The sequence below is a fragment of the Haliotis rufescens genome, unplaced genomic scaffold (genome assembly GCF_023055435.1).
Source record: "Haliotis rufescens isolate VD_foot unplaced genomic scaffold, xgHalRufe1.0.p SCAF_69, whole genome shotgun sequence".
NCBI lineage: Eukaryota > Metazoa > Mollusca > Gastropoda > Lepetellida > Haliotidae > Haliotis > Haliotis rufescens.
This window is the reverse complement of record NW_025964360.1, coordinates 465,087-488,969: the sequence shown is the minus strand read 5'-3', so window position 1 is coordinate 488,969 and position 23,883 is coordinate 465,087. Positions and strand designations below refer to the sequence as shown.

The 23,883-nt window shown below is 42.2% G+C and overlaps 1 protein-coding gene across 1 annotated transcript in view; it reads right to left on the bottom strand.

Moving 5' to 3' along the window:
• Positions 1-3,996: 3,996 nt before the first annotated feature.
• Positions 3,997-23,883, bottom strand: part of LOC124148691 (sodium/nucleoside cotransporter 1-like) — a 42,722-nt gene continuing 22,835 nt past the window's right edge. The window contains exons 2-12 of the mRNA XM_048387212.1: positions 22,158-22,406; positions 19,577-19,968; positions 18,673-18,817; positions 16,131-16,322; positions 15,314-15,475; positions 13,072-13,197; positions 11,921-12,051; positions 11,284-11,452; positions 10,471-10,734; positions 6,555-6,735; positions 3,997-4,312 (exon numbers count right to left, since the gene is read on the bottom strand). Coding sequence (XP_048243169.1) covers positions 4,287-4,312; positions 6,555-6,735; positions 10,471-10,734; positions 11,284-11,452; positions 11,921-12,051; positions 13,072-13,197; positions 15,314-15,475; positions 16,131-16,322; positions 18,673-18,817; positions 19,577-19,968; positions 22,158-22,400 — 2,031 coding nt within the window. The 5' untranslated portion in view covers positions 22,401-22,406 and the 3' untranslated portion in view covers positions 3,997-4,286. The remainder of the gene's footprint in view (positions 4,313-6,554; positions 6,736-10,470; positions 10,735-11,283; positions 11,453-11,920; positions 12,052-13,071; positions 13,198-15,313; positions 15,476-16,130; positions 16,323-18,672; positions 18,818-19,576; positions 19,969-22,157; positions 22,407-23,883) is intronic.

Below are 23,883 nucleotides of genomic sequence, written 5' to 3'. Positions count from 1 at the left end.
GACCACAGGGCTGACCCTCTGTGCAAGACCAATTCCATCCCACAGCATGATGTTTGGACCACCCCATGAGTCTCTCTCACCAACACAAGCATCCGAATGACGTTCCCCACGGCGTCGCCAGACTCTCTCTCTCTCTCTCTCCTCTCTCTCTCTCTCTCTCTCTCTCTCTCTCTCTCTCTCTCTCTGCCATCTGCTGTTGAGATACAGTAACGGCTCTCGTTTGAGAAGAGGACTCTTCTCCAATGATGGTGGCGCCATGGCTGGTGCTGTGTTGCCCACTGAAGACGGTCCCCGCGATGAAATGGTGTGAGAATGGGTCCTCGGTGTGGCCTGTGACAGTGGAGGTGTATGCTTGTCAATCGTCGACTTACGGTGTCCGCACTAATGTGTCGCTGGTGTGTACCCATGGTCTGTCGAACACTGTCCGCCGCAACAGCAACAACGCGATCTTGAAGATGCTGGCGCACAATCTAACGTCTAGTGGAGACCCTTGGTCTTCCACTACGTGGTCGGTCATCTGTAGTGTTGGTGGTCTGGTACCGTTGTTTGAGCCTTTATGTGGTCCTTACGTGGACTTGAAATGCATTGGCTACTTGCCGGGCGGTTTGTTCAGCTTGCAATCGTCCAAGGGCTTGGTGTCGCTTTTTTGTCAGTCTTGGCAAGTGGTAGCAATTCAATAACTTATGAATGTTATCCGCTCTGGGTGGATTTATATAGGGAAAGAAATTTCATTTTGCACAGAACAGTGAATCGGGTTGCCATAGCTGATGCCGTGATGCGTTTGGGCGATCGGTTTTATTGTCATCTGCTTTTTTTAATAATTAAATGCATAGACTTTGACCCAGATATTTAAATGATAACTTTTCATGCAATGTTACTTGGGGTGACGTTTCTTTTGCGGTTCAGTATATAGTGTCATGCAACGCACTGTCGCAGATGTAGTAGCATATCTATATAGTTATGCAAAACAATATGTAAAGCGCCCCAAAATACTTACATTAGTCCGTTCTATACTGATTTCTGAAAAAGCGCGTTTGTATACAAACAAGAAAAAAGTCCGGTCACGTTATATGCAAATTAGCCTGTGGCAGTGGTGTTATGCTGAGTCACCACTGCGCCGGAGTGTGAATGATAGTAAAACTTGAAGCCATGCCCACCAAAGCTGACTACTGTTACTACCACGGAATGTCGGGGGAATCCCGATTACAGTCCAAGGAATTTCCCTTCTGCTCACCAACATCATCATGCACAGGACGTTTTCGCGAAATTCAGGCGTTTTATTCATTGTCCAAACCACAGGCCTCTGAAGAAGGAAGTAAACAAAAAATCTCCGCACTCAGTGACGTCGAGTGCTGTGATTGGTCCGCAACTCCAACCATAACAAACGCAAATGGTGACATTTACCAATCAGAGCGCTCGACGCCATTGAGCACGGAGGTTTTTTTACTTCCGTGACCGACAGCTGCGACTGAGCCAATATTTCGATAAACTCTCCCGACATAGGTAATATTAAAAAATAACGTTTGCGACATGTTGCGTCTGTTGAGGGAGGTATTGTCATCATGACATGCATACATTTCCATTTTATGTAAAACGGCCAAGACATCGAGTGACGTACCTTGTTTATTTATATATATGGGTCCGGTTTTTCAGTAATATCACTATCCTGCTTCAGGGGCCTGTGGTCCAAGCCACTCTTCGAGGAGGAAAGAGCGTGTAGGCTCCCTCGCAACGGTTCAACAAATTTCGAATACATGTCTTCAGGTTTGATTTCTAACTCGCATTTTTCAAACTATGTCTTCTCGTTCTCAGGGAACTAATGTTTGACTATGGCGAAAACTGACCATGTAATTACACACGGCCGCCTTCTCCCGGACATATCTGTTCCGTTACAGTCTGACTGTTGCAGTTCTTGTCGCCTCTTGCCTTGATTGACAGGCCCCATGATTCTTGTTTGATGCTACTTTCCGTTGATTGGCTACCGACTTTGTGGGCGTGTCAAGTTATGTGCATACATTTAAATATCACCTGATTCATGTCACACCACTGTTTGTATTCCTTCGCCCGGAATGTATATCAATCACGTCATTTTGTCTGCTTCGATTTATTTCATTCATTTTGATAAAACTAGTTTCATATATAACTTCTGTAGATAAAACATGTTTTCGTTGTCGAATCTAATTCTTAGGATTGGCTGTATTTGTTTCGGTTCTTTTGCTTGGGGCAGGTTTGGCAGCGTACACCCCTAACTTCTTCTTGGCTGATTTTCTTCTGCCCCTCGATTATTTACAGACAGAATAGTGCTGAGTGCGGCGATAAAAAACAAACAAACAAACAAACAAACAACAATCTTATGAGGAAATCTGTCCCATTATCCAGCATCGATTTGGGACGGGCGAGAGAGTTGTTGTACCAGTCGTTTAAAGCGCCACAATTTCCTTCGCAGAGTTGCGTCCCTTGGGTTTGCCAGGATTATATGACCGTTGGTTAATTATGCTACTGGTACGACGGGCCATGCTTACCCTTTTTGCAATCACCTGGTGTCATCACTGATTTTCAGTGATCCATTCATTAAATGTTCACTGCAATTTTGCCTTTTACGCCCAATGGAATCTGTTTCGTCGTATAATCGAGACTGGTTACGCGCTGGCGTTGACTTTTTATATACATTTGGATCCCAGAATATGGTTTCTGGTTTGTCAGCACCATTCGCGTACTCGTGTGTTTCACCAAAATCGTCCTGAATCCTCCGCGTGAAGAATCGGGGTAGAATAGGTCTTCAGCAACCCATGCTTGCCGTAAAAGGCTACCATGCTTGTCGTGAGAGGCGACTAACGGGATCGGGTGGTCAGGCTCGCTGACTTGGTTGATGCATGTCATCGATCTCAATTGTGTGGATATAATCGATGCTCGTGATGTCAATCACTGGATTGTCTTGCCCAGACTCGATTATTTACAGACCGCCGTCATATAGCTGGAATACTGCTGATTGCGGCGTTAAACAAGAAACAATCACAGAAACAGTTCATTGGTTTTCGTATGTACAACTTGCTTGACACTGTCTGAATGTCATAATTGAATGAATGAAATTTTTAAAGAAGTTGTAATTCACTGGAGCAATTTGCAGTGGACGACTAAAACGTAGGTACCACTCCCAGTATATGAAAACTTTAATGACCGTCGACTCAAACATATACACATTTTAATACATTTCGACACACCGTGTATTTCAGTTCACATCCTGACTTCGAGAGTGCCCAGTAACCTTTTTTTCAAAATATGCATTACAATACACCTTGGATCTGAGTCTGTGCCATTCTTGGTTCAAATCTAGATTCTATACATGTACATGTACAATCTTCAGCAACCCCAGCTTCCCGAGGCATGAGAGTTAACTGACTTTTAAAGTCCAGTTTCCACACTTGCCGAACTAGGCTGAAATTACTGGCCTCGATCGTAGCGCCACCAGTGGCTATTACCAGTTATGTCCCTTCTAAGCCTCTCCTATGGACCAATCAGATTCTACTTCACGTGTCACTTGTGTTTGCTTCACACAAAATGGCGGCGCCCAGTCAGGACGATCTGATCGTTAATCAAGAGCTATATTGTGATAAAACTGGTCTTACATCGCGAAATGCATCAAATCACGTGAGCACCATGATTAAAAACATGAAAAGATTTGGAAAATATCTGCTGACAACGAGTTGGCGGTGCACATGCTTTGCAAATCCTGCAACTGACCGAAATCTGCACGACAGTTTACGAACCGGATTTCGATTTCGGTGCGCGATTTTGATTGGACTATGCATAGACTCGTTAGTCCAGCCAAAATGTAACTCCATAATACCAGCCTAGTTCGTCAAGGGTGGAAACTGGACTTTCATAGTCAGTTAACTCTCTTGCCTCGGGTAGATGCAGCAACCTATGCTTGTCGTAAGAAGCGACGGGATTGGGTGGTCAGGCTCGCTGACTTGGTTGATGCATGTCATCATATCCCAATAGTGTGGATCAATGAGCATGATGTCAATCACTGGATTGTCTTGTGCAGACTCGATTATTTACAGACCGCCGTCATATTGCTAGAATATTGCTTAGGGCGGCGTTAAACAACAAAACAACCACCAAACAAACACCATCTCCTATCCTGCTTGGATCGTCTAGCCACTTTCCTCAAGTCTGGGTTCAGCTCTAAGGGTGTTGTTCATCTCCAAGAGAAAGCGGATTCAGAGGGTTCGTGTCCACCACATCACGGTCTTCACTTGGCATCATTCGCCCATCGTCTTCATTCAACACATCTCCCGATGTAACACACCTACACGACAGAATGAAACTGGATTGACTTATAGAGTTTTACGAGTTTCCATTGTTAAAAGAAACCTAGTAATTTTCATCACACGTGTTACCTTAGACCTGCACAAGTCTCTAAGGCAATATTTTTTAGTTTAAATTATATTTTCAAGATTATATAAATAATAAGAACAAGTTGTTCCTATAAGAATGGGGTGGGTTTGTTGTTTAACGCCGCAATCAGCAATATGACAGCGGTCTGTAAATAATCGAGTCTGGACCAGACAACCCAGTGATTGACAGCATGAGCATCGATCCACGCATTTGGGATATGATGACATGCATCAACCAAGTCAGCGAGTCTGGCCACCCGATCCCGTTAGTCGCCTCTTACGACAAGCACTGTCGCCTTTCACGGCAAGCATGGGTTGCTGAAGACCTATTCTACCCCGGATCTTCACGGGTGTTTCCCTATAAGAGAATGACATCCTTATCTGCTTATCTAGACTTGTCTATTATAAGGATAGAATTACAGTCAAATACTGTTGTGTCGAACTTTGATTTGTCGAACTTATGGTTGTCTCGAAGTTAAAGCCTGGTTCCAGCATATTCCTGATTCTTTCACCATTTTCGGTTGTGTTGAACCTCGGATAACTCGAAGTATATACGTAGGTCCCTTCAACCTCGACACAACGGTGTTGGGCTGTACTATCCACTTTCGAAATACGAAAAGAAGTTGAAATCCTGTGTATCGGAATCACGATATTTTGAGCTTCTGAAGATCCAAAATCCTAGAGTATGGCTTCGATTTTCTTCATATATGTTTCATTGTGTAGCTAAATGCATTGGCTTGAAATGAGCGTATATAGTTTTATAGGGGTATTTACAGTGGACATTATTGAATTCGTCCTTGAAAGAACTTTGTGAGTTGGCCTCGATACACCCCTTTCCTTGTATATAACAACGCTTGACTGGCCGTGACGGCTCATAAGACTATGGTTAGAGTAGCTTCCCTTTGATAAAGGGCAGTTAGACACAATTTGTGTGGGTAATTGTTGTTTGCATATATGTAGTTATGCCAGTGTATAAGAAACAAGTTTCAGATGAAACTATATTGGCTACTGTCACTGTCCGACTGACACGTCATTTAACTTCTGACGTAACATATATTAATGCGCACGTGCCAGAAAAACTAGCAATGTTTACGTAATGTTTGTGTGAGACGGGAAGAGATTTTCGAGCACAGAGTTGAAGAATGACATTATATGATAAACAGGTTATCACGCTTGTGCCATGGCTCGCTAAATAAAATGCATATTCCTTATACAGGATTTTTACCATCCCCAAACACACTCGCGTGATAACTTCTATGTATTGTGATGTATCTATGTATTGTGATGTATCCATGTATTGTGATGTAGCTATGTATTGTGATGTATATCTATGTATTGTGATGTATATATATGTATTTTTGCGTATATCTATGTATTGTGGTGTATCTATGTATTGTGATGTATATCTATGTATTGTGTTGTATGTGTATGTATTGTGATGTATCCATGTAATGTAATTTATTGTGATGTATATCTATGTATTATGATGTATTGTGATGTATATCTATGTATTGTGATATATTGTGTTGTATATCTATGTATTGTGATGTATCCATGTATTGTGATGTATATCTATGTATTGTGATGAATCTATGTATTGTGATGTATCCATGTATTGTGATGTAGCTATGTATTGTGATGTATATCTATGTATTGTGATGTACCCATGTATTGTGATGTATATCTATGTATTGTGATGTATCCATGTATTGTGATGTATTGTGATGTATCTATGTATTGTGATGTATATCTATGTATTGTGATGTATCCATGTATTGTGATGTATCTATGTATTGTGATATATTGTGATGTATATCTATGTATTGTGATGTATCTATGTATTGTGATCTATCCATGTATTGTGATCTATCCATGTATTGTGATGTATTGTGATGTATCTATGTATTGTGATGTTCGATATAACTGAGACATACATGTAGTTGAAGCACAGGAACTCGATGACAGCGGGTTCAGCATAATGTATTCATATAGAAAAAATCACACCCCTCTATGTACATATGGACTATAAAGAGGGGTGTGATTTTTTCTATATGAACATAGTATGCTGTACCCGCTGTCATCGAGTTCCTGCGTGTTGAAAGCGGTATATCAAAATCATTTAACTCACTCACTCACTCACTCACTCACTCTTACCTGCTGTACAGGCTGTGATGAAGGAGGCAATATTGGCTGCTACAAGTGCCCGGATGACCAGGCGATGGATGTCTTTCGTTCTGCTGGGTACAAGCGCACCGAGGCCGCCAACCATCACACCCAGTGACCCCACCCCCGACAGACCACACAGCGCGTATGTCGATATCACAGAGGACCGGGCCTATAGGAGGGAAACATGTAACCGTTTACTCGAGGACAATGTGGTTAATCAACTGGAATATGGTCAAAAAGAACAATAATAGCACCAACAAGGGATTTTTATTTTCCGCTTTTGCCTTTGCCGCACAATGGAATCGTCGGATAATCGAGACTGGGTATTGTCTGCCGTTGACGTTTTATATTTACTTAATCCATGCAACATTTTCTGTTCTAGTTTCAAATGAAACAAAATAAAATAATCTAATTATTTACTTAATATGTTAGAAAAGGATGCATTTGAATCAGTATTCAGATTTGTTTGTGTATAAAAAAAATAAAGGACAGATAATTGAGCCTTCCGATAGAATCCTTGATAAAACTACATGTTTTTCATAATTTATATAGATTTGTTTGAAATGTTTTCGCATAAAAATTTGGGGGATGGCGGATTCTGAACCAATGGAATTGCCTTGCCCGCGCGGTAATTCACTGACCGTGAGTTCGAATCCCTGAATTCGCCCTCTTACGATTTTTGGTTTGTCGGTTCTATACCCATTTCCGTCATCTTCCCGAGGCAAGAGAGTTAACTGACTTTAAAAGTCCAGTTTCCACACTTGCCGAACAAGGCTGGAATTACTTGGCTCGATCGTAGCGCCACCAGTGGCTATTACCAATAATGTCCCTTCTAAGCCTCTCCTAAGGACCAATCAGATTCCACCTCTCGTATCACTTGCGTTTGCATCACACATAATGGCGGCGCCCAGTCAGGACGATCTGATCGATAATCAATGTCTATATTGTGATAAAACGGGTCTTACATCGCGAAGTGCATCAAATCACGTGCACCTTGATTAAAAACATGAGAAGATTTGGAAAATATCTGCTGACAACGAGTTGGTGGTGCACATGCTTTGCAAATCCTGCAATCGACCGAAATCTGCACGACAGTTTACGAACCGGATTTCGATTTCGGTGCGCGATTTTGATTGGACTATGCATAGACTCGTTAGTCCAGCTAAAATGTAACTCCATAATACCAGCCTAGTTCGACAAGGGTGGACTTTTATAGTCAGTTAACTCTCTTGCCTCGGGAAGATGATTTCCGTGGGTTTAACCTTAGCAACGAAGCCTACAGAGTGACTTTCATCTTTCCTCCAGCTAACATGCCACGACATAACTGAAATTCTGTTCACGGTGTACAAACACATAATTGCAGCGACAGCCCGCCTCCGTGGTCTAATGTAAGAACGTCCGCCGGGAGCGGAAAGTCCGGGGTTCGATCCCCGGCCCCGTCATACCAAAAGACGTTATAAGATGGTACTCGTTTTTACCCTGCCTGGCGCATGCACTTCGCTATATAAGTGCAATAATCTTGGACGCAACGTCAAACCCTATTTCAAATCACCTCACCTATTGTAGAAACAAGTTGTTGTTTTTAATTAAAGATACATATCCCTCCTACAAAGGTCTACACACGGATGGGTCGAAAGATGGCGATAAAATATCAGCTGCAGCCGTTACTGATAGCATCCCCATTTATATAAGATTAGAAGATGAAAGTTCTACTTTTACTGCTAAAGTTATGCTATTTTCTTAGCCTTGCAATATGTCGCACAATGTGATAATTTATTCAGATAGTCTGTCCTGTTTACGGGCAATCAAGAGCCGTAAACATAATCATCCTTTTTTTAGCTGAAATGTTAAGTCACAATCTTGACTCATCTGCTGGTAATGTTATCATGTTTTGTTGGCTTCCCCACTCTGGCATAAAAGAATATCTACAGGTTCTACTACACCAAATCAGAACCAGTTTGGACAGTGCAGTTTTCGTAGGGTGCCTTCAGTGCAGATCCAGAGATATCTGCAGGCTGTGCTTGGAGGATATTCTGTAAGATTTTTATGTCTTTCAAATGTACATCCATCCACTTATTAAAACTGACCTATATTTAGTACTGTCTTTTTCAACATGATGACTTATGCTGAATGTGACCACAGCTATTTTCAAGCAAGTAGGTGCGAAACTGGGGGGGGGGGGGGGGGTTAGGAGGTTAGCTTCCTGTACTCGGAAAAGGGGCTGGCTAAGCTAGTCATTTTTTATTTTTTTATTGCTGCTCTAAAGCCAAACTGTGTACAAACGTACTGGTATTAGCTGTTGAATGCTTAGTTTTTAAAATATAACGTTTCTATAGAAGTCTATGGGAAAACAGTTTTAGTTGTGTGTAACCTGTAGCAGATTTTGAAGCTAAAGAAAATTTGACCAAGATTTCTTGGTCCAAGTTGGGCTGTTTACACTCATCAAAGTTTTTGACAGGTCGTCTCGTTGGTCTCGTTGGTCAAAAATAGTGGGCTCATTTTGACTTGACTCTAAAAATGTAAATGTTCCTTGCATCCTGATCGGCTAAAATTAAATCAACGTCATCAAACTTTAATTGAAGTTTGACGAGAAATAGGATCGGTTTCTATTCCATCAAAGTCCGTCAAAACCTTTGTCAAAGTTTTTAACAGCATATTACACTATCAAAAACTTGGTCAAAAAGGACTTTGAACAGGTTTTTTAATCAAAGTTTTTGATAGTGTAACGGGGCCTGCTATCGTTATCAACACGTAGCAGACCAGAGGCAGCAAAGCTGGAATGATCAAGTTTTCAATAAGCTTCATGCTAATACACCCTAAATAGGGCAGTGTGTATTTACTGGGCCAGCTCCTCGTCACGAGGTTGTAATGCGGCGATGCCGTATAGGTCACAGCTACTTTCTGCATCCCCTTCAATACTCCATGTAGTATCAAGTCCACTTTGCTTGACTGTGTTGACCTTGCTCATATTATATTTACAGCTTGTACATTTTGTTAACATCCTTGAAGAGGCTGACATAATGTTGAAATGCTGCGCCCAGCATTCTACGATAATAAATCCTCATCGATTATATCTAAATTAAGTATGATAAAATCAGGTGATTAGAAACTGTTCTAAAATGTTCAGGTATATTATAACACATACGTTATTTGCTCTTTTGAATTGCCGCGATTCAATATTTCCCGTTACGAATAATCTGTTATTTCTCAACAGTGCTGTTATCGTCAATTTGCAAATAAATTACACGTTTTATATGAAATGTCTTTTTTCTCTCGCGTGTTTTTTTATTATTCGTTGTTGTTTTATGTTGAAACCGGGAATACTATGTAAAACATTTGGGTGACAGTTGCCTAAAAATGCATAAGATGGTCCGTTTTACAAATACTTGCCACCAAGTTTATATGTTACAAAAAATGGAATGCAGTCATAGTTTATACATGAAAAAATATAAACTTGATAATGACATGGTTTAAGTCATTTTCAGAGTGATAGGTAAGAATGTTTGATTCCTTATCTCTGTGAAATATAACCTAATTTACACGAACATTATCTGTGATCGTGAAATGAGTGAAAAAAATACCTGTGATCTGCGAAAAGGTTTTTGTTTGTTTGTTTGTTGTTTAACGCCGTACTCAGCAATATTCCGCCTATATGACGACGGTCTGTAAGTAATCGAGGCTGGACAAGGCAAGCCAATGACTGACATCATGAGCATCGATCCACGCAATTGGGATACGATGACATGCATCAACCAAGTCACCTCTTACGACAAGCATAGTCACCTTTTACGGCAAGCATGGGTTGCTGAAGACATATTCTACCCCGGATGTTCTCAGTAAAGCAGGTATTTTCCCGACAGTATATACATTTTAACCTCAAAATAATCGCCAATTCAGTACTCACCGAAATAACACCTCCCGTTAGTGTCATGTTATTCCATTTTGAAAGGACGATATCATCATTCTGGTACAGCCAATCAGATTCATTGTAGCTGGCGGTGTAGTTCTCAAATATCTCTCTGTTCTTAAGGAACCCGGACAAAGTGCTATATGCAATAAGTTCGTTTGAAAATGTTTTCAACCCGATGAGTGCAGCCACGGCTCTACAGTCTCCGGGTTCGACTCCCATAAACAGGGCGACGGGGTACAGCACGTAGGAACAGATCAACTGAAAATACATAAATATTACAATTCCTAAAAAGAATAAATCGTAGTCCACAGATAAGGATAATCCGTAGTCTACAGTTTACATATACAAGGCAGATCGACGTGATAGGCTGAGTGAGTGATTGAATTGTGTTTTACGCCGTTTTTAACTGTATTCCAGGTTTATCACGGCGTGCCAGCTTAATGTGTGAGGAAAGCCCGAAGTGATGCAGGTCTCAGACGTTTACCACTTCGGTGAAACCCACGAGCACGGGTATGGTGCTGACAAACCTAGAAACATTATCGGGGCGAACCGGGATTCGAACCACAATCATAGGTTTCTGGCGTGTCCAAGGGACGCAACTCTGTACAGCGAATTGCGGCGCAGTATTAAACAACAAACAAGCAAAAAACATTAGTCCTGCTTGTCGCGGAACACTCACCTCTGAATCCACCTGATAGGCGTTTAATGTTCGCAGGGTTAATGTTCGCTCATTGATCTTCTAGATTTCATGGCAATATACTATTGACATGGAAACTCAATTCAAACACGATTTCAATAAATACATACCTGAAATGACAAATTGGCTACTCCAACTCTCGCCCCAAGCCACGCCACGGTGACGTTGAGACACTTCAAAACGCTGAGGAACGCTATGACGTTAACGACGACGTTTGCAATCACCTTCACCGACGTCGACGCCCCGTTAGAAATAGCCTCGATCAAATTGCTACATTTCCTGCGGGGAAAAATATCAAACCCTGGAAACATAAAACTGTAAAGTAGCTATCTTCTTTGTATTGGGGTGAGTGAATGAGTGAGTATTGCATCGCCAATCTTGCAGCTATTCGCGGCGACCTTGCAATGGACAGAGTGTCGGACTTGAAGCCCTGATCATTAAACCTTCTAGCCAAAAGGAAATTGTTAAAAAGATATTTAACCTGTAACAATACGTTGCGCAGAGTAACGTCCCTTGGGCGTGTCAGGATTCTTTGATCGTGGGTTCGAATCCCAGATTTACCTCGATTATGACGCTTGGCTTGTCATCACATCACGATGGACTTGCAAGTTGGATTCGACGACACGTGTCAAGGGCGTTCCTTCAACAATAAGCTTGCAGCTTGATACGCCTGACATACTGTTTAAGGCTACGTCAACTTATACATTTTGTGTATTAAGCAGCAAAGCATCTAAGCAGTACACATACCCTCCTTCAAGGCGGTAGTAGTCTTCCTTGGATGACCTTGACCTTTCAGTCTCGGGGCACGAGAGTTTAGAGACGGCGAGAGCTGCAGGTGCTGACGTCACACACGCCCCAAGCACGTGGTGCGCAGGAACCTGAAGTAATTGAAGGTTTATCAAATTTGAAACTATTTAAGGGTTTAAGAGCATTAAAAGAGCATTAAGGCATTCGACCCTATTAAAATGTTTGTTTTGTTAGCATAACCTTGCTACCATGTCCTCCCTTGGCCTTCCCATGGTAGCGCAAAAAAACACAGGTCACGTTTTTAAATTTTCCATATTCTCCTTCCGTGGTCTAGTGGTAGAGCGTCCGCCCGGAGAGCGGAAGGTCCGGGGTTCGATCCCCGGCCGCGTCATATCAAAAGACGTTAAAAGATGGTACTTGTTGTTAGCCTGTCTGGCGCTCGGAGTTAAGGGGCTAAAACAAGGACTGGTCGGTTCGGAGTCAGTAAACTGTGTCTGAGTGGGGTATTCATGTTAAACTGCGGCATGGTATCTATGTAAGCTAGCACTATAAATCGGCATCAGTCCGGACTAGTACAAGCAGCCACACACACACACGTGCATGCACGTCGCTATATAAGTGCAATAATCTTGGACGCGACGTTAAATCCCATTTCACCTCACCTCACCATATTCTCCCACTGGTATGCGACCGATTCCGTGGTCCAGTGGATAAAGCGTCTGCCCAGGGAGCTGAAAGTTGGTGGTTAAATTCCCGGCCGTCATACAAAAAGATGTTAAAAGACGGTCCTTGTTTTTTCCTTGCCTGGCGCGCGGCATTAAGGACTGGTCGGCTCGGAGTCAGTATATACTGTGCCTGGGTTGGGTATTAATGTTAAAACCGGCATTAGTCCGGACCAGAACAAGCATGGACACTTGTATGTAAGTGAAATATGTTTAACTCCATTTCACCTCACCTTATGTATTGATATCCATGCAGGATTGGGCCGCAAGTACCTAATGCTCGTCATAATGTGTGACCTGAATGAGTGTGTGTCATCATACCCCAATGACGTGGATGGTTCATCATGCTATCAACCATCTGAGTGCGCCGTAAAACAGTGTTAACTCACTTAGGCATGCTACTAATACACAAGTCATCATGTTACTCACACCCAGTGCTATGCAAGCAGCCAGCACACTGCCCGTAAGTGTAGCGAATCCTCCTGTCATCACTGCATGGAGCTCAGATCGGGTCATTTCCGGTATGAAAGGTCTGATCACAAACAGAGCCTCGATCTGGTAACAGAAGAATGCTTCTGACAAAGAGAATGAGTGAAAACAATTAAAAAAGCACCACTGTGGTTTCTTTGCTAAAAGAAAGCAAAACGAAATAGTGAGTGAGTGAGTATGGTTTTACGCCGCTTTTAGCAATATTCCAGCAATATCACGACGGGGAACACCAGAAATGGGCTTCACACATTGTACCCATGTCGGGAATCGAACCCTGGTCTTCAGCGTGACGAGCGAACGCTTTAACCACTAGGCTACCCGACCGCCCCTCCAAACGAAATAAAAGACATTGCAAGTGGGCAAAGGTCGCTTTCGTAGCTAATTGATCAGGACCCTGTTCCACAGAGCGATCTTAGCGGTAAGATGATCGTAACTCCCATACTTAAACATAGGCTTACGACAGTCATAGCACTAAGATTTGTGGAACTGGTCCCAGTATTGCACTACTCAATAGATACTGCGCTCGTCAGTTACAAAAAACATTTAGCACAACACGAGCTGATCGACGGCTGCGGCAGGTTACATGGGTCCAGGTCTCGAGGTTTCAAATATACCATTTGTCTCCTGGTCATTCAGTTCCGACATTGCCGTCAAGTATTACGAAGGTTCTTTACGCTTTTGGGCTCTGGAGTAGCCCAGTTTTTAAAGCGTTCTCTGTCACGCCATGTTTTGGTGTGCCCCGCGGTCATAAAGCTGTAATATTGCTAAAAGCGGCGTAAAACAATACTCACTCACTCACTCTTTACGCTGCAGTCGGCATTATTCCAGCTATATCACGATCGCACGCCATAGGACAGGTCCGCATTGAGCCCCATGCAGTCCTTATCTGTCCAAATGACATGATCTTCGGCCCTATCCATGTCGGGTAAGTGGGATGCGAATTCATGCCCTTCGTGACCGGAGACCAGCCCCACGGAGACAATTACGCAGTGTCTGAGCAGACGCAAACGCTACTGATGATGCGCAGGTCATTTCTGAGTGTGGTGGCAGTCACGAAATGATGACATCTTGCCTTAATCAGGAGAAACCTGTCTTTCCACCGTGTGATGGAAACTCCCGGGCACCTGCATGTCGATGGACAGCTGACCCAAATGTCTGGTATCGATTCCATGCCCAGTGCATTCAAATGTTGCAATCCTGAGTAGCAAATGTTGTTGATGATGATGATTAACGATTCTGTCATTGTACATCCAAACACGTGCACATCGTGCCCATGACTGCATGCCTTGTCCGTTCTTCACGAAACTGAGGTCCTATAGAGGTTACCCAATCATTGTGTACCGGGATATTTCAATCTTTATTTGTTGGATGTTTTTTTATATCATCAAAATTTAAGCCTTAGAAAAATTTGAGTAGTATACAATATGGTTTTGCTGATGAAACAGCGACTACTGCACGCATTCTCCCATGAATCCGTGAATGAATCACACATATAAGTGTTGAGTACGGAGACCTATTATGCTCCAGAAACCCACATGATTCATAATTCATAAGTACAGTCGCATCATCATAATCAATATTGTCTCATTTAATGCTGAATAAAGTGACATTGACAAAAACACTAATTATAACGGGGCCGGTTGATCAGGCTCGCTGATTTGGTTGATGCATGTCATTGTATCCCAATTGCGTAGATCGATGCTCATGATGTCAATCACTGGATTGTCAGGTCCGGACTGGTCAATATTTTACGGACCGCCGTCATATAGCTGGGATATTGCTGAGTGCGGCGTAAAACAACAAACATTGTAAATCGCAAGTGGATTCTTCAAACTGTCCCCCAAACCAGGTTTTTTTAAAGTTGTAAAGTTCGCGTCGCTGTTATGTGATATGAATGGGTACCTAGGACGCGACCCATGAAGAACCGGGGTTAGAATAGGTCTTCAGCAACCAATTCTTGCTGAAAAAGACGACAATGCATGTGGTAAGATGCGAATAACGAGATCGGGTGGTCAGGCTCGCTGACTTGGTTGATGATGCATGTCAGCGCATCCCAATTGCGTGGATCGATGCTCGTGATGTTGATTACTGGATTGTTTGGTCCAGACTCGATAATTTACAGCCCGCCGTCATCTAGCTGGAATATATAGTGCGGCGTTAAACAACAAACAAACAAACCTACCACGCCCAGAAACATGTTGGACACGGCATTGACAGATTCAGCTGGTGTGGTCTGGAGGCAGTACGACAGACACCTCCCGAGGACCCGGATGATGACCTGCATGACCTCCAGGTGGTAGAGCACGGACACACAAGCGCTGGCGAACACAATCACCGGCAGAGTCTGGAAAAGACGTAAACATGTAAATGTCTTCTTTGTGGTACTGGAATAGTTTTATGTGCCCGTTATCGATAAAACGATACATGTGTATGTATGTGTGAGGGAGACATCCTCCGTGTCCTCGTGGGTAGAGCATTTGCCTGGAGAGCAGAGGTGGGTGGTTCGAATTTAACATGGAACTATATGATGGCACTTGTTGTTGCCCTGCCTGGAGCTCGGCGTTAATGAGATAAAATAAGAACGGCTCGGGGTGTGTATACAGTGTCTGTGTGAGGTATCCATGTTGAACTGTATCTCAGTTGGCTAGCCCTAAGAAACGGCATAAGCCCGGACAACTACTACTACTACTACTACTACTACGCACGCATTGGCAATAATTGGCAGTTCCACTCCTATCCCCTATCCAGCTCGCCCCTTGGAGATTCCGGTCAGGCTCGATGACTCGGTTGATGGCATGTGCGTACCTCAACGGCGGGGATAGGTGCTCATAATATCAATCACTGGATTGTCCGTTTCAAACTCGAGACGGGGTGTGTCGACGACAATTGCGGGTGATGGCGATACACAATGGCTCTATGTGTGACTTGGTTCCGAGACAAATGTTTGGACAAAATAAAATCTAAAATAGGAAGCTTTACATTTCAACACATTAACTCACAGCAAAAGCAAATCGGTGATCCAGGAAGTGTTTTCCAAACACAAACTCCGCCCCCTCCTGGGTATAGTCCAGGAACTCGGCCACTCTGTCACCGACAAACCTGAACGCTGCGTGTCCCCACTCCAGTCGCAGAATCACCAAGGCCAAGAAATACATGAGAGCCAAGCACCAAAACACCGGGTGCCAATTAACCTGCATAACAGAACAGAACTTTATGTACACTCTGGCCGTGAGCCATGGCATACAAAGGTTACATAACATACAAATATTGAGTATATAATACAAGATTGCGGACGGAGTAGACGTTGGCTACAATAGTTAAAATTAGTGAGAATGGTTTTTACGCCGCTTTTAGCAATATCACGGCGGGGACACCAGAAACAGGCTTCAGACTTTATACCCATCTCGGGAATCGAACCCGGGTCTTCGGCGTGGCGAGCGAACGCTTTAACCACTAGGCTACCCGACCGCCCCAGTTACAATAAACTAGCTACAGTGAAATTTGACTTACCTGGAGGACTTACATTGCTTTAAATCATTGCAAAAGTACAGCAAACTAAGGTTATAACGAACTCAAAGGGACCACTAATGTTAATTCGTAATAGCCGTAGTTCGTTATAAGCATATATACAACATAACTACAGCAAATAGTCGGGACAAAAAAAAGTAAGTGCGTTATATCCGTCAGTTTGTTATAAGCGTGTTCGTTATTAAAGTACGGTAAAATACGGTTAAAACGAACTCAAAGGGGTAACTAATTTAATTCGTTATAACCGTAGTTCGTTATAAGCATATGTTCAACATATATACACAAAATGGACGGGACAGTTTGTTATATCCGGAAGTTCGTTATAAGCGTGTTCGTTTTAAACGTTGTTTACTGTAGTTTAATGTATGCCAACTGGCTTAGGAAGAGAGAAACTGGAAATTTACACCATTTAAACCTTATCCACTGACCCTAAATAAATAATGAGAATAAAATTAAAATGACAGTCATTGAATTATTTCCACCCATTTTTTTTTTAAATATTTCAGAAAACAAAATAGTGTATAAGAGAGAGCATGTATGCAACAAGTGTAACCATTGCTTTTGGTTCTAATTTTATTCGGCTCTAATACAGTAAACTACGGTTATAACGAACTCAAAGGGACTACTAATTTTAGTTCGTTATAACCGTAGTTCGTTATAAGCATATATACAGCAACACTACAGCAAATAGTCGGGACCAAAAAGTAAGTTCGTTATATCCGTCAGTTCGTTATAAGCGTGTTCGTTATAACCGTAGTTTACTGTAGTTGTAAAACTTGTCATGTGTTGTTTCCATACAGACTATATTATTTAGTGACCACTTCAAACAATATTGTTTTCAATTTTGTTTCCACCCGGCCCAAAGTCTTTGAAAAATACACTGCAGGCCCAGTAATGAAAAAAGGCCTGAGCAGTGAAGTGATTGCATGTAATTCATGAATTTGATTGTAAGCCGGCACTACTGTGGCAGCATGAGTGAGTGAGTGGGTTAAAATTGGGTTTTACGTCGCTTTTAACAGTATTCTTGTTATATCACGGCGTGTCAGCTTAATGTGGGAGGAAAGCCTGAAGTGACGCTGGTCTCAGACGTTTACCACTTCGCTGAAACGGGTATGGTGCTGACAGACCTAGAAACATAATCAGGGCGAACCGGGATTCGAACCCACAATCATAGGTTTCTGTTATCGAGCGATGACCAAAGGCTGGAAGACCTAAGTACCATGCGACCTCTTTGTACACAATACACCCTTGTCGTACCAACCATTTCGACACCCACAGGTGTCCAACATAGCACATTAATGTACACCTCGTTTTGGCATTAAGCAGGGCTTGGTATGTACGATCGATGACTACCTTTAATAAAAAGGTATGAATGAAAGGAATGAACAAATTAAAGTAAATTCTTGAACATACGATTGAAATCAGATAGCAATATACCATAGTACGTTCATTGTGGAATCATCAAAAATTAAAAAGTGATCAGAGCTCCAGATAATTTTTTGAGCAATTGAGTTTTTACTCTCGGGTTTCTATTTTAATTAGGTTATTACATTTTTCGTTGGGTAACCAATATTTTTTCGCTTATCTATTAATAACTCTATTGTTTTTTCACCCAAAGAGTGAACATTTAAAGAATTGTAAAAAAAATGAAAAAAAATGTTTTAGAGGCATATAACCATGATAAATATTCGAAATATTTAGGCTCGGAAAATAAATTAGCTCGTAATTGTGCCCCTTTGTACGCATGCTGAAAAATCTTCATTTGGGTATTTAGGCGTGCTGTTTTTATACATTTGAGTTTTTCTTTTAATGCATGCGTTTCTGTCAGCAGGTTAGTTGAAAGTAATTGGTTTTTGAATACATATTTATTTTAATTTTTTTTTTGGGGGGGGGGGGGGGGGGAGGGGGGTGTATCTGTAGCTCTGTAAGTGGGTTTTTTCATCAGTTGGACAAAACAAAACTGTTTTCACATAATATTCTGCAGATTCTTTGGTACGAATCAATCTGAGTTACCCTGGCGGGGTTGCGTGACGTCAGAAAGGTCAGCAGGATGAAGACGGCGATGCCGGGAAGTGACCGCAGGTTACTCGGGCTCTCCCTCCCTACGACCAGACCAAGGGTCAGGGCTATGGACACTACAGCTACCACGTACAGTGACCTTGAAAAGAAAGAAAATCATGCACCGCTTATACACTTCTAGAGGCTGTCTTAGTGGTTATAAATTATTATTATTATAGTGTTCGCTTATGTGAGGGAGGGAGGGAGACAAATGACGCCGCTTTTAGCAATATTCCATCAATATCACGGCGGGAGACACCAGAAATGGGCTTCACATATTTTGAACCCATGTAGGGAATCGAACCCGGGCCTTCCGCGTGACGAGCGAAGACTTCAACCACTAGGCTACCCCACCACATAAGATCCGTATTAGATCTCACACATGAGAACAAAGTGTGAATCCCCGCTGTGATTTGTAAAGATTATCATATGGCACTTTTCATAGCATATCCTATATCAAACCGAGGGTCTGAAGAACTATTTTATGACGCTCCAACCTTTTCATTGTTTGTTTGTTGTTTGACGCCGCACTCAGCAATATTCCAGCTATATGACGGCGGTCTGCAAATAATCGAGTCTTGACCAGACAATCCAGTGATTGACATCATGAGCATCGATCAACGCAATTGGGATCGATGACATGCATTAACCAAGTCAGCGAGCCTCATCACTCGATCCCGTTAGTCGCCTCTTTACGTCAAGCATGAGTTGCTGAAGACCTATTCTTCCCCGTATCTTCACGGGCCTACATCACAAGGTAAAAGAATTTAGACGAGCCGAGTTTCTAGATTCTTGACAATCAAATCATATATGAACGACTCCCTACACCTCGGATGTTTCCCAAATCAAAATCACTTACCGTCGTGTAATTCTGACGACCAGCCGGTTCCGTCCACTTAAGCAGTAACATCTGTCAAGCAGTAATGACGTGTACTCGGACAAACACGCATGCGCTAACAACGACATTCCCAATATGGCGCAGACTAACAGGCGTATGGATCCATCGTCTCCGAATTCAAAATACATCGCGTATCCAAAATACACAAAAAAGAGTAATAGGCCTATCACCAGGCACAAGCGTTTCAAAACTGATTTGTTCGAAATCACAAACTTTACGGCACTATTTTGGATGCGTAATGTTACGCGTGAACAGGCACTTTGCGCAATGAAATCCTCCACCCGTGGACGTTCCATTGATATGATGATGTCGTGTTGGGCGTAGAAGACGTCGTCGCTTCCCTCTGACAGGCCCTGAAATATTGATAAGTCTATCAACAATAGCGCAGTTTGGTTGGTTGGTTTGCTGTTTAACGCCGGACTCAGCAATATTCAAGCTATGTGACGGCGGTCTGTAAATAATCGAGTTTTGACGGATTATCTAAGGCTGAATTCCAATCCGTGTTAAATGTATACTTTAATCTCTGCAGAAATTCAACCATGAAAGTTTCTAAACAAATAACGCCTTGATTACACCACACATAAATCTCTTAGTGGTAACCATGGTTTCACGTGTTACACTGTGAAAGTGAGTGAGTATGGTTTTACGCCGCTTTTAGCAATATTCCAGCAATATCACGGCGGGGAACACCAGAAATGGGCTTCACACATTGTACCAATGTCGGGAATCGAACCCGGGTCTTCGGCGTGACGAGCGAACGCTTTAACCACAAGGCTACCCGACCGCCCGCAAGAGTGAGTCGAGTTTAACGCTGCTTTAAACAGTGTTTTATTTATATCATCGCTGAAATGAGAATGATTTGAGTTTGGGGGCAAAATTACTTTCCGGGAAATAATCTAAGTTACTCTTTCTTGTATACAAGTTGATATTTAATGACGACCTATTTGGAAAATGTAAACATAAATGGATTACATATATCAAAAGAATTTTTGATGAACAAAAGTTTCAAAATCCTTCTTATCATTTAGTCCATGAAAAGTTAAATGACATTAACCTACAGTGTTGGACAAGTGCAAGAGATTAGTCTTTAAAAGGCACAATGTATAGTATTATAAAATATGATGACCTAAATTTTGAATGTTATTCAAACGTACTGCAGGAAAACGCGTGGCGAGTCTTACTTAAGTTTAGAACTTGTAACCATCATCTACCTATTGAAACTGGGCGATGGAGAAAATACATTTAACCGAAAGGAAATGCCAACTTTTAAATTATCTGACATAGGTGATGAATTCCATTATTTGTTTATTTGTCCATCTTTAGAAAACGAAAGAAAACATTTTTACACAGATTCTACTACATCAAACTCAAAATGCTTTAAATGAATTTACTTTTCAATAATTCACGATTAGGAACGTTGAGAAAACTGTCCAAATTCTGTAAAATCATCATGTCATTGTTGAAACCTATCAAGTAACTCTCCCTCTTATTGAATTGCACATATATTACTACACTAGTGAATCTGTATAAATATGCATGCATGATCGGCCAAGATGTTTTTGTATCTATTCTGTATTTATATGTATTATTTTGTTGAAATAATTCTGTACCTCTGACGCCGCTGATTGCGGCCTAAGTGTACATAAAGTTCAGTTCAGTTCGGTCAGCTTGAAGTGGAAAGATAATGAGTGATTAAGTTGGGTTTAACGCCGCTTTTAACAGTATTCCAGTTATATCAAGGCGTGTCAGCTTAATGTGGGTGGGCCAAAGTGATGCAGATCTCAGACGTTTACCACTTCGGTGAAACCCACGAGCACGGGTATGGTGCTGACAAACCTAGAAACATAATCGGGGCGAACCGGGATTCGAACCCACAATCCTAGGTTTCTGGCATGTCCAAGGGACGCAACTCTGCACAGCAGACGCGGCGCCTCAGACGACTTGGCCACCCGTGCCCCCGGGAAGATCATGAAGCACTTTTGTAAACAGCGGGTATGGTGCTGACAAGCCAAGGATCATAATCAGGGCGAATCTGGGATTCGAACCCAGGACTTATAATAAATTTCATTTATTGTGAATGTGATGATTGAGTCAAAACTATAAGTTGTGGTACATGGGGTTTTATGCGTCCCTTGTTAGGATTTATATCACGAGCCGTCGTCCCGCGTTACCGTCATGTTTTAATATGACATTGTAAATAATTTAAACATAGTAAATAATTTAATTCAAAATTGATAGAAAACAGCTGTTCGATCGAGCTGAGGTTAGCTTGCTATGTCACGCGACTTCCATTGACTCGGGGGGAAAGCGTGCGTCTTTTTGCTTTGAAGCGGGGAAAAGGGGTATATTCTGCTTCTCAGAAATCCACGTGCAGCCTGACTTGCTCGCGGCGGGGTATAAGATAGTTATTTCCACGCTGAGAAATCTTTTACCATCCAAGGCGGGATACACAGTATTTTATCAAGATCACGTGGACCAATCAGATCTCATCATTCTGACATGGAAGTATGATAAACATCATTATATTCATGTAGATACTCACGCTTTTAAAATTTGGTCTTTTCTCCGAGTCCTGCTTGAAGGCTCGGTTGACAAAGGCCGCTGGGGCGGACACCTGTGTGCGGTAGGTTGCCCGTGGGGGGCGGTTAGACGCCCGACCCTTGACCATCTCAGATGCTGGGCGGGAAGGGGCGACGTTCTCGGGAAGGTCAGATAGGTCTTGGCCTGACCCATACACCATTCGAGTCAGGGGTGTGTCCCCCCAGGTGATGCGGCGTTCTGACATGGCGGGCTGAATGAGAACAGCGCTGTATTAGGATACCATAGTCCTAGTGGGGGTAGCCTTGTGGTTAAAGCGTTCACTTAAAGCGTAAATCCCCGGTACGGGTTCGATTCCCATGGGGTACAAATGTGAGGGCCTTTTTTGGTTTTGTCTGAAGTAAAATTGACATTAACCAAAGTCACTTACTAGTACACGATACGCTGTATTGGCATATTTGTTGGTTGGTTTGTTGTTTAACGCTGCACTCAGAAATATTCCAGCTATAGGGCATTGCCTAAAAGTCGGGCCGGGCCGGGCCAAGACGGGCCAAGACGGGCCAAAGTGTTATTGTCTAATTACTTCATTATCGGCGATCATACCATATAATTGATGAAACATACACACATGACATTAATGAACAATCACCAAACAAAAAAGTGCACCATAATTAGGTAATTCGGAGTAAATCGCTTGAAAACCAGAATGTAGAGCTGTGTATAAGCGTCGCTGATCTAGGTAACATGTAAAGAGCAATCGTTAAACGAAATACGATTTGACACGTATCAAATACTTCTAGCTCTCGTGATTCAAATTTCCATCTGTCGCCATAGCGTTTATAGGTATAGCATAGTACTATATCTAAGTAAATACCACTTTATTATGTCACTGTTTATCGTATTTAAAGCAGACGCGTTGGTTATAGTAGACCTCTTCTCCCTATACTCTCGACAGTCACACAAGTGTTCGGTCCGACTTGGCCCGGGCTGTCAAAATCAACTTTAAATTCACATATGTATCTTCAAATGGATTCACATGAATAAACTAGGATAATATCTACCGAAACACCACTTTATAGTGTCTCAGATCGCGGTATTTAATGAAAACAAGGGGCTCAAAGTGAAGCCCTTTTCCCTCTACATTCTCAACATAGTCTCTATCAGAAGTGTTTGGCTTGTGTTGGGTCCGACTTGGCCCGGGCGGTCAAAATCTACTTTAAACAAACAGATGTATCTTCAAATGTATTTACATCTATAGAATAGTATTAAATCTACCTATATACCACTTTATAATGTCACGGTACATCGTATTTAAAGAAAACTGTTCCGTTAAAGTCAAGCACTTTTACTGTATTTTCCGAAGAAAATCCCTGTTAGAAGTGTTCGGTCCGACTTGGCCCGGGCTGTCAAAATCGTCTTAAACCGCGTAGATGTATCATAAATGGATTTACATCTATAGATTAGGATTATATCCACCTAAATACCACTTTATAGTGTCTCAGATCGCTGTACTTAAAGAAAACAAGGGGCTCAAAGTGAAGCCCTTTTCCCTCTACATTCTCAACATAGTCTCTGTCAAAAGTGATTGGCTTGTGTTGGGTGCGACTTGGCATGGGCTGTCAAAATCAACAGATGTAACATCAAATGTATTTACATGTACACAAAGTGAAGCACTTTTTCCCATACTCTCAACATCCACTCTTAAAGTAGTGGTTGTTTCGCCTTAGCCA